Raw genomic sequence first — 13,515 nt, 5'->3', positions numbered from 1 at the left:
AATATGCTGCACCAAAGGCATACAGCATGTTTGCTCAATTTGTATTCTACAAAAGAGAAGAGTTAGAAAACAAGAGTGTGGAAAAATTCATTACAGAACTGAAGACACTGGTAAAACCATGTGCATATACCAACCCTGACAAAATGGTTAAAGATCATATAGTGATTGGCATTGGAGACACACAAATCAGAAAGCATCTGCTCATTGAAGGAGACTCTCATACTCTACAAATTGCCAAGCAGAAGTGCTATCTCTACAAAATAACCCAGACACAGTTGCAATCATTTGAAGGGAAGGAATTGCTGGTAAAAAAATAGCAGAAATTGATGCTATCCAGAAATACAAACAGTACCAACCATATAAGCAAGAGGAAAGACACAACACTGAAAGAAAACCTATGGAGTGTTTCTTCTGTTGAAGACCATACTCTCCAATCCACATGCGCTGAGCTAAGGGAACAATCTGCACTAAGTGTAACAAACTCAACCATTGTTGGGTAAACACTGTGACATGTGCTACCAACAGTGGAGCTGATTATGAACAGGAAGATGAGGTGTTTTTACATATGGGGTACCAGTCAAACAGAAGAGATGGGGTGCTTGTCACACTGAACCTAAACAACCAAACTCCAGTTCAAGTGAAATTGGACACTGGGAATCAGGCCAATACACTTCTGCTTAGTACATTGACACCATAAAGCCACCACCAGAAATCAAACCAAATACCCAAAAACTAACAAGCTACTGTAGATCAAGAATCCCAGTCAGAAGAACATGTCAGGTCAAGGGCAGCTACCAGTTCCAAGTACCATCAAAGCTACAGTTCTATGTAGTCGAAACTGTCTTGGTTCCTATCCTAGGGTTTAGACCAAGTATTGATCTGAATCTAGTCAAACTGGTCCGGAATTTGAATAAACCCAAAGAGACAAATTTCAACAACACTATTGAACAATTCAAAGATGTATTAGAAGGCATAGGAAAGGTTGACGGTGAATGCAACTCACACGTGAAAGAAGGTACCATTCCAAAAGTTCATCCAGCCAGAAAGGTTCCAGCTTCCATTAGAGATAAAATAAAATAAGAGCTCAATTGAATAGAACAAATAGACATCATTGAAAATGTTACCACACCCTCAGAATGGATTAGTTCAATGGTAGCTGTTGAAAAGAAGGATAGTACTCTGAGAATCTGCATTGACCTGAACAAGGCAATCATGTACCCATCTTATGCCATACCTACACTGGGAGATGCAACTACAAAACTACATGGAGCCAAGTACTTTAGCAAGATGGAGTTCAGATTGGACTATTGGTCACTCATTCTAGACACAGAAGCCTCCCGTGTGACAACCTTCAACACTATCCATGGCTGATTTCACTTCTAAAGAATGCCATTTGGGATAATATCAGCCCAAGATAAATTCCAAAGGAGAATTGAAGAAACATTTGAAGGTCTTGATGGTTTTGGGGAAATATTGATGACCTATCAATCTACAGAGCAACAATTGAAGAGCACAACAAGCCATCTTGCTATTCTAGAAAGAGCAAGACTACACCATGTCAGGTTTAACCAGGAAAAATGTACATTCTATGTTTCTAGTGTACTATACTATGGACCTATTATCAGCACTAGCAGATTAAAATCTGGGAAAAATAAGCACAAGTCCTGGATACGTTATTGACATAACCGGAACGGATCTGCTCTGTTTGGGGGGAGTTCGGGGGGGGGGGGGGTTAATTCTGAAAAATTAGAAAAATGAGGTATTTTCAAACAGATTGTGGTAACAAACTGTAGTAAGGAGCGACCCGGCTCAATAGTAACCAAAACTCTAAAAAATGGAATTTTGATACCAATACCTACATCAAAAGAACCGAATTTTAATGCTGATTTTAAATATATAAGTTTCATCAAGTTTAGTCTTACCCATCAAAAGTTACGAGCCTGAGAAAATTTGTGTTATTTTAGAAAATAGGGGGAAACGCCCCCTAGAAGTCATAGAATCTTGACGAAAATCAACATCAGATTCAGCGTATTAGAGAACCCTACTGTAGAATTTTCAAGCTCCTATCTACAAAAATGTGGAATTTTGTATTTTTTGCAAGAAGGCAGATCACGGATGCGTGTTTATTTGTTTTTTTTTTCCCTGGGGTGATCGTATCGACCCAGTTGTCCTAGAATGTTGCAAGAGGGCTCATTCTAACGGAAATGAAAAGTTCTAGTGCCCTTTTTAAGTGGCCAAAAAAATTGGAGGGCACCTAGGCCCCCTCCCACGCTAATTATTTTACCAAATTCAACGGATCAAAATTCTGAGATAGCCATTTTATTCAGCGTAGTCGAAAAACCTTATAACTATGTCTTTGGGGACGACTTACTCCCCCACAGTCCCCGTGGGAGGGGCAACAAGTTACAAACTTTGACCAGTGCTTACATATAGTAATGGTTATTGGGAAGTGTACAGGCGTTTTCAGGAGGATTTTTTTTTGGTTGGGGGAGGGGTTGAGAAGAGGGGGATATTCTGGGGGAACTTTCCATCGATAGTTTGTCATGGGGGAAGAAAATCTCCATGAAGGGAGCGCGGGATTTACTAGCATTATTTAAAAAAAAAAACAATGAAAAATTAAATATGAAAAAGTTCTTTCAGCTGGAAGTAAGGAGCAGCATTAAAACTTAAAACAAACAGAAATTATTACCCATTTGAGGGGCTCACCTCCTCCTAATACCTCGCTCTTTACGCTAAAATATTTTTAGTAATTTCAACTATTTATTCTACGGCTTTTGTGATTCTGGGGTCATTCTTAATGAATTGGGACAAAATTTAAGCTTTAGTGTAAAGAGCGAGGATCTGACAAGGGGGCGAACCCCCTCATATATGTAATAAAAATATGAGAATACAAAAGTTCTTTACGTAGAGCTAATTTATAAGTTACGTAGATCTTTTACTAATAAAAATATTCGTAAAAAATTAAAAATTCTAGTTGCCTTTTTAATTAACCAAAAAATTGGAGGGCAACTAGGCTTCCTCCCCCGCTCTTTTTTTCTCAAAATCATTCGATCAAAATTATGAGAAAGCCATTTAGCCAAAAAAAAAAATATGCAAATTTTGTTTTAATTATTCCTCTGCGGAGAGCCAAAATCAAAACATGCATTGATTCAAAAACGTCCAGAAATTAAATAAAAAAACAAGTTTTTTTTAACTGAAAGTAAGGAGCGACATTAAAACTTAAAACGACCAGAAATTACTTCGTATATGAAAGAGGCTGCTTCCTCATCAACGCCCCGCTCTTTACGCTAAAGTTTTTTACTGTTTTAAAAAGAAGAATTGAGAGAAAGAGTCAAACCTTAGCGTAAAGAGCGAGGCGTTGATGAGGAAGCAGCCTCTTTCATATACGAAGTAATTTCTGGTCGTTTTAAGTTTTAATGTCGCTCCTTACTTTTAGTTAAAAAAAACTTTTTTTTTTTTATTTAATTAACTTACAAAGGAGTGATTGGATTTTAATGAAATTTGAAGTTTAGAAGTATATCATGTCTCAGAGCTCTTATTTTAAATCCCGACTGGATCCGCTGACATTGGGGGGGAATTGAGGGGGGACCAAAAATCTTGGAAAGTGCTTAGAGTAAAGGGATCAGGATGAAACTTGGTGGGAAAATAAGCACAAGTCCTAGATACGTGATTGACATAAATGGGACAGATCTGCTCTTTTTGGGGGAGTGGGGAGGAGGGTTAATTCTAAATAATTAGAAAAATGAGGTATTTTTAACTTACAAAGGAGTGATTGGATCTAAATGAAATTTGATGTTTGAAAGATATCTTGTCTCAGAGCTCTTATATTAAATCTTGACCTTATTCGGTGAAGGGGAAGTTGGGGGGGGGGGAACCTAAAATCTTGGAAAATGCTTAGAATGGAGGGATCGGGATGAAACATGGTGGGAAAATAAGCACAAGTCCTAGATTCGGGATTTACATAACAGGAACGGAGCTCCTCTCTTTGGGGGAGTTGCGGGGATGAGGTTAATTCTAAAAAATAGAAAAAATAAGGTATTTTTAACTTGCAAAAGAGTAATTGTATCTTAATGAAATTTTACATTTAGAAGGACCTCGAAACTCAGATCTTCTTTTTATCCCGACCGGGTCCAGTGTGATTGGGTGGGGGGGGGTGACAATTTTTGAAAACACTTAAAGAGGAGAGATCAGGATGAAACTTGGTGGAAAGAATAAGCGCAAGTCCAAGATAGGTGACTGACATAACTGGACCGGATCCATTCTCTTTGTTGGAGTTGGGGGGGTGGGAGTAATTCGGTAAAATTGGAAAAATGAGGTATTCGTAACCTACAAACGGGTGATCAGATTTTAATGAAATTTGGTATCTAGAAGGATCTTGTGCTTAAATTCTCTCATTTTAAATCCTGACCAGATCCGGTGACATTGAAGGGAGTTCGAGGGGGAAGCCAGAAATTTTGGAAAACGTGAAATCGAGGTATCTTACGAATGGGTGATCCGATCTTAATGAAACTTGATGTATAGAAGAATCTTATGTCTCAGATGCTCCATTTTCAATTCGAATCGGATCCGGGGATATGGAGGGTTGGATGGGAGACAGAAAACTTGGAAAACGCTTAGAGTGGAGATATCGGGATGAAACTTGATGGGAAGAATAAGCACAAGTTGTAGATACGAGATTGACATAATTGGTACGAATCCGTTCTCTTTGGGGAGCTATTTTTAACTTAAGAATGGGTGACCGGATCTTAATGAAATTTGATATTTAGAAGGAACTCATGTCTCAGAGCTCTTATTTTAAATCCCAACCAGATCTGTTGACACTGGGGGGAGCTGGTGGGGAAACGAAAAATCTTGGAAAATGCTTATAAATGTCGTAGATACGTGACTGACGCAACCGGACTGGATCCGCTCTCTTTGGGGGAGTTAGGTGGTGGGGTTCAGTGCTTTGTCGAGTTTGGTTCTTCTGGACGTGCTAGGACGATGAAAATTGGTAGGCGTGTCAGGGAGTTGTACAAATTGACTTGATAAAGTCGTTTTCCCCGATTCGAACATCTGGAGGGCTGAAGGGAGAGGAAAAATTAGAAAATTTGAGGTATTTTTAACTTGCGAGTGGGTGATCGGATGTTAATGAATTTTGATATTTAGAAGGACCTCGTGACCCAGAGCTCTTATTTTAAATCCTGACCGGCATCAAGCCTCTGATTTCCTTTTAAAGCAATCTATTCATTCTTAGAATTTTGCTAGAGTTCATACCATATGAGCTCTTGGCTCTTCCGACCTCGTCACAAGTGCCATATGAGCTCTTAGCTCTTGTTTTTTTGTGTATGTAGTTGGCCACATAGTGTATGTGGCTTCAGGAATTTCTGTGCTGTAATGATCTATCGGAAATAGTAGGAGCAGCTACAGGGTTTTGCTTACCACTGGTTAGTGTAGCTTAAGGTAATAAATACTCTGACTGTTGATACTTTGACCATGTGGATTAAGCTGAATCCTGGCTGGATGATTATTTGCACACTGTAACAGCTGTGGCCAGCAGCCTTGTATAACTACAAAGTAAAAAACTAAACTTTGGTTGGTAGGACAGAAGCAAAAATACATAGAATGCCATCTACCGTAATATGTGGGAATTTTCAAGACTGATTAAGTATGCTGGTGTTTATTGTTAATGTAGTGCTAATTTATGAACATAATGTTAGGCATAAGTGCACTCAGGTTCAAACCTTAAGAACAGATAGGGAGGGTATCAGATAAACAGTATATCTGAAAGTTATTATTTCAGTTTATAATTTTATATTATCGAAACTCGTACCATCAAATAAGAGATGTAATCCCCCCTCCCCTAAATTGACTCAAAGGAAACAGGAAAAAAAACTGCCGAAAATGTATCCCTTCTCTTGGTTTAATTCTATGAGTATTTTTATTTGACTTCTCAGGGGTTTAAAAAGTATTTGATTCTTCAAGGGTTTACCTTTTGAACCTCCTTTTCTATCTAAACTGCTTCACTGACAGTTCCATTGAATAGCTTCTGTTATTCAAGATGGTGATATCAAAACAAGGATAAACCTCTTCTGTTCCTAAATTGACTCAAAGGATACATGGCCTAAAATGGATACTTGGATACTCAAAGGATACTTGGCCTAAAATGCATGTTTTGTCATATTTTGATATGGGGGAATATCTTGTCTTTCAGGCAGAATATTTATTGGGTATTTTGATTGGCGTGCAACTAGCTCCTTTTTTCCCCCAAGTCATCTAAGCAATATTTTGAGATAGCCATTTTGTTCAACACAGTTGAAAGGTCCAATAACTATGCCTTTGGTGATGACATGACCTTCCACAGCCACTAGGTAAAGAGCTGTAGGACATGAAATGCTGATTATTTACACATATTATTTGGGAACTATGCAGACATTTCTTGGGAGGGGTGAACTCTATGGGAAGAATTTTCCAAGGGACGGGAAGTTTCTGGGGATGAACTTTGTTGGGGAAAGTTTACACGGGGGGTATTTGCTAGAATTCCTATTCAAATTTCTTTTATTTCCCATAGCTCTTCGGTGACTCAATTTCACATGTGCAGATGTTCCCAGGAAATTTTTAGCCTGGCCGGAAATGTCTGGGGATTCTTCTGTGAGGGGCGATTTTCAACAGGAGAAAATTTCTATTGGGGAATTTTCCGGAGAAGTTTTCAATGGGAGATATTTCCCCTTTAAGAACAAGTTTCGAAAACAAGTTTTTCCAGCAAAAAGTAAGAAGCAACATTTAAAGTTAATGCGAACAGACATTGTGTGATATATGAGGGAAGTTGTCCCCCTCTTCAGTAGCTTGCTCTTTATGCTGAAGTCTGACTTGGTTCCAATTCTTTCAGAACAACTGCTGAAACACATGGGCCGTTTCAAGTAGAATTAAATAAAAAAAAAACTAGTTTTTTAAACTGAAAGTAAGGAGCGACATTAAAACTCAAAACGAACAGAAATTACTCCGTATATGAAATGGGTTGTCCCCTTCGCAATCCCTCGCTCTTTACGCTAAAGTTTGACTCTTTGCCACAATTCTGCTTTTTAAAACAATTAAAAGCTTCAGCGTAAAGAGCGAGGGATTGCGGAGGGGACAACCCATTTCATATACGGAGTAATTTCTGTTCGTTTTAAGTTTTAATGTCGCTCCTTACTTTCAGTTTAAAAAACTAGTTTTTTTTATTTAATTTCTGAACGTTTTTGAATTAATGCATTTTTGATTTTGGCTCTCCGCACATAAACTATTAAAATGAAATTTTCATATTAATTCTTTTTTGGCTAAATGGCTTTCTCTTAGTTTTGATCAGACGATTTTGAGAAATAAGGGGTGGGGAAGGAGGCCTAGTTGCCCTCCATTTTTTCGGTTACTTAAAAAAGCAACTAGGCCTTTTAGTTTCTAACGAACGTTTTCATTAGTAAGAAATATACGCAACTTAAGAATTAACTTACGTAACAAACTTTTATATTCTTATACTTTTTATTATGTATATGAGGAGGTTTGTCCCCTTGTTAATACCTCGCTCTTTACACTAAATTTTAAGTTTCGTCCAAATTCTTTAAGAATGACCCTGAATCAGAAAGGCCGTAGAATAAATAGTTGAAATTACTAAAAATACTTTAGCTTAAAGAGCAAGGTATTTATCTCCTCCTAAATGCCTCGCTCTTAAGTATTTTTAGAGTCCCTCATATGCGTTAAAATCTCTGTTCGTTTTAAGTTTTAATGCTACTCCTGACTTTCAGTTGAAAAAACTTTTTCATGTTTATTTTTTCATTTTTTTATATTAATGCTAGAAAATCCCGTGCTCTTTTCATTGAATTTCTCTTCCCCCATGACATACTCCTCCAAGGTAAGATCCTACCACATAGCCCCCTCTCCTCAACCCCACTCCCAAACCAAAAAAATCCCCCTGAAAAAGTCTGTACACTTCCCAATAACCATTACTGTATGTAAACACTGGACAAAGTTTGTAACTTGCAGCCCCTCCCACAGGGACTTTGGGGGAGTGAGTCATTCCAAAGACATAGTTTTTATGGTTTTCGACTATGCGAAACAAAATGGCTATCTCAATATTTTGATCCGTTGACTTTGGGAAAAAAATGATCGTGGGAGGGGGCCTAGGTGCCCTCCATTTTTTTGGTCCCTTAAAAAGGGCACTTGCACTTTTCATTTCCGTTAGAATGAGCCCTCTTGCGAGATTCTAGGACCACTTGGTCGATACGATGACCCCTGGGGAAAAAAAACAACAAACAAACACGCAACCGTGATCTGTCTTCTGGCAAAAAATACGAAATTCCACATTTTTGTAGATAGGATCTTGAAATTTTTGCTAAATAGTTCTCTGATACGCTGAATGCGATAGTGTGATTTTCGTTAAGATTCTTTGACTTTTAGGGGGTGTTTCCCCCTATTTTCCAAAATAAGGCAAATTTTCTCAGGCTCGTAACTTTTGATGACATAGATTAAATTTGATGAAACTTATATATTTCTCCCCCCTAACACAGTTCCCCCCCTAACACACCCTGTTCCGAGCACAAAAAAGTCCCCCTGAAAACGTCTGTACACTTCTCAATAACCATTACTACATGTAAACAATGGTCAAAGTTTGTAACTTGCAGCCCCTCCCCCGGGGACTGTGGGGGAGTAAGTCGTCCCCAAAGATATAGTTATAAGGTATTTCGACTACACTAAATAGAATGGCTATCTCAGAATTTTGATCCAGTGACTTTTGGGAAAACATGAGCGTGGGAGGGGGCCTAGGTGCCCTCCAATTTTTTTGGTCACTTAGAAAGGGCACTAGAACTTTTAATTTCGGTTAGAATGAGCCCTCCCACGACATTCTAGGACGACTGGGTCGATACGATCACCCCTGGGAAAAAAAAACAAACAAAAAAACAAATAAACACGCATCCGTGATTTGTCTTCTGGCAAAAAATGCAAAATTCCACATTTTTGTAGATAGGAGCTTGAAACTTCTACAACAAGGTTCTCTGATAAGCTGAATCTGATGGTGTGATTTTCGTTAAGATTGTATGACTTTTAGGGGGTGTTTTCCCTTATTTTCTAAAATGAGGCAAATTTTCTCAGGCTCGTAACTTTTGATATGTCAGACTAATCTTGATAAAAGTTATATATTTGAAATCAGCATCAAAATGTGATTTTGTTGATGTAGCTATTGGTATCAAAATTCCATTTTTTAGGGTTTTGGTTACTATTGAGCCGGGTCGCTCCTTACTACAGTTCGTTACCACGAACTGTTTGATAAAAAGCTTTTTTAAAGTACCAAAATACTTTGGTACGAAGAGCAAGGAAATGAGCAGGTGCTAGTTCTCTACATTAACAAAATAGTTTCTTTTAGTTTTAGATCTTAATATTGCTTCAGTTTAATTCTCCAAGGACTCAGTTTTTGTTTAGCTCCAGTGAGTAGCATCTATTGTTTTCCGTTTAACCTGGTTGGTTGTTTGATTTGTATTTAAGAAATGATGTCAGATTGTGGAAAAGTTTCTTACAATGTTAAATCCTTTTAGGTCTTGCTGAACTGGCACATAGAGAATATCAAGCTGGAGATTATGAAAATGCAGAAAGGCATTGTCTGTTGCTTTGGCGCCAGGATCCCACAAATACAGGAGTTCTTCTGTTGCTATCCTCTATTTACTTTCAATGCAGGAAATATGACAAGTATGAATACATTATTTCTTTTCCTTGTGACTTTGAACTTACAAAATTTATGAATTGTTTTGCAGAAAAATATGCTATCAGTAAGTTTTTTACTGGATCACCTGTAAAATTTGCTTAATTACTTAAATAATAATAGCAATATTTTTTATTTTTTTCATCACTTACAAAAGGAGAAGTGTCTAGTTCAGAAGAAGAAAAAAAAACAAAACTACAATTAACACAGAGCACAAGATAAATAAACAAAACATAAACAATAAAAAAAAAATGTTAGTAAACATCAAAAAAAATTTTGTTCCTAAAAAATCTGTTTATGCAACTGAAAACATTACAAATGTAATAGAATTTTCCCAAACTTTTCGTCAATTAACAGTATGTAGTCTTGGAAAAGAATCTGATTAAGCTGTATTCATCTGTAAACTTAATCTACCTAAACTATTAGTAAGATTTTTAGTAGATGCCCAATAAAATTGGCTCTATTACTAAAAAAAAAACTGTGTCTGCATTTGTATTAAAGAAATTAGATACCATAAGTGTCAATTTGCGAGCCTTAGTGTCGGCTGGCAATTTCAAAGACAAAGGACCCATTTGCAAATTTTTCAAGCACCAGAGGGAGCTTCCACAGAAATATTTTGGTAAAAAGGAATAGGGGTCTGCAATTTGTCAATGGTTTGAAGAGCTACCGAGAGGCCAGTTTAAAACAAAGAAAGCCTTTAATATCTTACAGGGGCGTAGTTCCAGTATTTTTATGGGGGGGGGGGGACAAGAATTTTAATCGAGCGCGACCGAAGAAAAGTTACCACTTACCGAAGACCCTGCTAGGGTAAATTCAAATTATTACACGATACATAATAAATAGCCTATTTTCAATCTCTGTAGTTAGAAAGTCCATAACAGGATACATCACTGTATTTTTGAAAAACTCTTGCACTGCCTTATATGGAACTATTGTACCCCCACCTAATTTGACTGGAACTTAACGTTTCCAAGGCAATTCAGGACTTCTAAAACCACATTTATTAGCTAATTCTGAGCTGTGATTGAAGAATTTGAAAATCAACTCTTCTGATTAAAAGGACTGTACTTTATCTTTTTTAGCTTAATCTTTTTATATCTTAGTATATTTTTTAGTATTTAACTAAGATGTACCTTAGATTAACTTATTAATCTCGGGAAATGGGGGGGGGGTAATTCGGAAAAATGAGGTATTTGTAACTTACGAACGGGTGATCAGATCTTAATGAAATTTGATATTTAGAAGGATCTTGTGCTTTAAAGCTCTTATTTTAAATTCCGACAAGATCCTTTGACATTGGGGAGAGTTGGAGGGAAATTATTGGGTGTAAATGATTATTGATATAATTTCAAATTATTGAAATTATTGAGGGGGAAACTGGAATTCTTGGAAAACGTGATTAAGATTAACTTAGTATTTTTAACTAAGATGTAATCTTTTTTAGCCAGTCATAAGTCACACTTGTGGATTGTAACGTTTTTGACAATATGCCACATTGCATTAAAACTCTTCTTAGGAGGAGTAGGTAAAAAACAAAGCTAAAACCTTCCATACTTTTTTTTTCAAAGCATTGCCTTGTCCTCCAGGGTGGCCTGTAAGTTTTTTCTGAAGCTGCAAGAGTTTCTTCAAAGTTTTCCAGCAGTGCCTGCACTGCTTCACTGCGACAAGTCCATCTGGTGCCGCTTAGCGACTTTAAAGTTGTGGCTCCCCCATTAAAGGCGTCAAAACTCTTCTGATTCTTCTCAAAGACTGCATGGTGTTCGGCTGAATTTCAAAGGAAATTATAAATACTTTGAAGGACAAAGAACGTATTTCTAATTGAAGTCACTGAGTTTAAGCAGCTGACAATGCATAGATTCGTTATTTATGCACAACAGTGAATATACATTGCAGTTGGCTCTCCTGAAGTATTCTGGCTGCCACACTTTTATGAGGCCCTCTCATGTTTAAGTTCCGCCGTAGCACTGACCACTTTAATTTTTAATATCCAGGTCTAGTGAAAAAAAAAAGTATTTTTCATTAGTGCTACTTATATTTTGCCATCGGTTTCCTCGGCACTAGAGAAGACAACAAACGATTCATGAATTTCTAAATTGTCATTAACATATCTCAAGACCACCGCAACTTGCTTGTGTTTAACCCCCCCCCTCCAAGATGTTAAAAATGAGTTTTGCTCCTCTCTAAATCTCTATGGATTTACGCCACTGATAACGCTATACGTTAGATGGTGTAGGTATTTTGGTCAAAACTAGCTCCATATTTCTAATACTTTTGATTGGTTCTTTGAGAATCTTACAAGTTTTTGGGACACTTCAATACTGAATTTTTGATGATTTACATCCAAAGACCTCTTAATGATATAGACACTATGTGCCCTTCCCCTGTTGGCAAAGTATAAGCCTTTATATTGGTTATATGCCTACTAACTTTACTTTTTTAGACACTCGCTAATTTATATAGCTTACATAGCCGTTGTGGGTAGAATATTCTTAAAACCCATTGTGTATATCCTAAACATATAGGATCTAAATAGCCTCAAGTCTCAGTGCAATTTTGCAAATATTTGGATTCTATTAACATGAGGTCTATGGTTTTATGTAACTGAATCTGTAAAAATTTTTCTCAATTTTTGACAGTCAAGGTGTTTTTAAAAAGACTGTATTTGTTTATTATTCGGCTCCGACTGTAGGTAAAATTACATTGAAAAACCAAAGATGATGTAGATTTCATATAATCAAAAAGTGTATGATTTGCTAAATTGAGATTCTATTCCTATTGTCTGATGTTTGTAAGGTTGATTCTGGTAATAAAGTAATAATAGTAATAAATTAGTAATAAAATAAGTAAAAGTAATAAATAATAAAATAATATATAATAATAAGTAATTATAATAATAAATAATAATAATATATATATATATATATATACTAATATATAATAATACTAATAAGTAATGAAATAAATAAAATAAGTAATAGTAGTAATAAGGTAATAAAGAAAAGATGCAAGGATTAGGCTTAAAATACCGCCATTTAGTGTCTGTATTATTCTAATGTATTAAAGTTGCACAGTCTTTGACCTGTCATTTCCATTTATTGAGCCAGACTTGTAATTGTCTCAACAGGTCAGCGCAGTTTTCATCATTAGCCATAAAACAGAATCCACTTCTGGCTGAAGCCTATTCAAACTTGGGGAACGTTTTCAAAGAAAAGGGACAACTCTCAGAAGCTTTAGAACACTATAGACGTGGTGTGCGGCTGAAACCGGACTTCATAGATGGCTATATAAATTTGGCCGCTGCATTAGTTGCTGCTGGAGATATGGAAGGGGCTGTACAAGCCTATGTATCTGCCCTTCAGTATAATCCTGTAAGTTGCTTTGAATTTAATTTGGTAATAGTTGTCTACTGTTTGTGGTGTACTACTATGGAATATGGCTGAAATTGCCCTTCAAAGATGGCTATATAGGTTCCACTTCTGTAGTAGTTACTCAATGTAATAAAAAAGGGCTATACAGCCTTGTGTATCAATCCTTTAATGCAACCTTATAAGTTGCTTTGCTATTCATTTCGTAATATTTGTGTACAATTCTCGGTGCATGTGATTAATTTTTGCCGAATATGGCTAAAACTGCGCCTAAAAGATAGTTATATAAATTCTGCTACTGTAGTAGCTACTCCAGGGAATATAAAAAATGCTGTACAACCTTATGTTCCAAACCTTCAATATAATCTTCCAAGTTGCTATAATGTTAATTTAGTAATATTTGTATACGTCTTTTGGTGCATGTGATGTACTGTTGCCGAATATGGC

The 13,515-nt window shown here is 36.6% G+C and overlaps 1 protein-coding gene across 2 annotated transcripts in view; it reads left to right on the top strand.

Annotated features, from left to right (window-relative positions):
- The window catches only part of LOC136025400 (UDP-N-acetylglucosamine--peptide N-acetylglucosaminyltransferase 110 kDa subunit-like), a 139,931-nt gene that overhangs the window by 4,146 nt on the left and 122,270 nt on the right, over window positions 1–13,515 (top strand). For both annotated transcript variants that reach the window (XM_065701401.1, XM_065701400.1), the window contains exons 2-3: window positions 9,540–9,690; window positions 12,828–13,071. In XM_065701401.1, the coding sequence (XP_065557473.1) occupies window positions 9,540–9,690; window positions 12,828–13,071 (395 nt within the window). The remainder of the gene's footprint in view (window positions 1–9,539; window positions 9,691–12,827; window positions 13,072–13,515) is intronic.

Source organism: Artemia franciscana, chromosome 3 (assembly GCF_032884065.1).
Source record: "Artemia franciscana chromosome 3, ASM3288406v1, whole genome shotgun sequence".
NCBI lineage: Eukaryota > Metazoa > Arthropoda > Branchiopoda > Anostraca > Artemiidae > Artemia > Artemia franciscana.
Note: the sequence above shows the minus strand (reverse complement) of the source record. Positions and strands in the feature narration are given on the sequence as shown.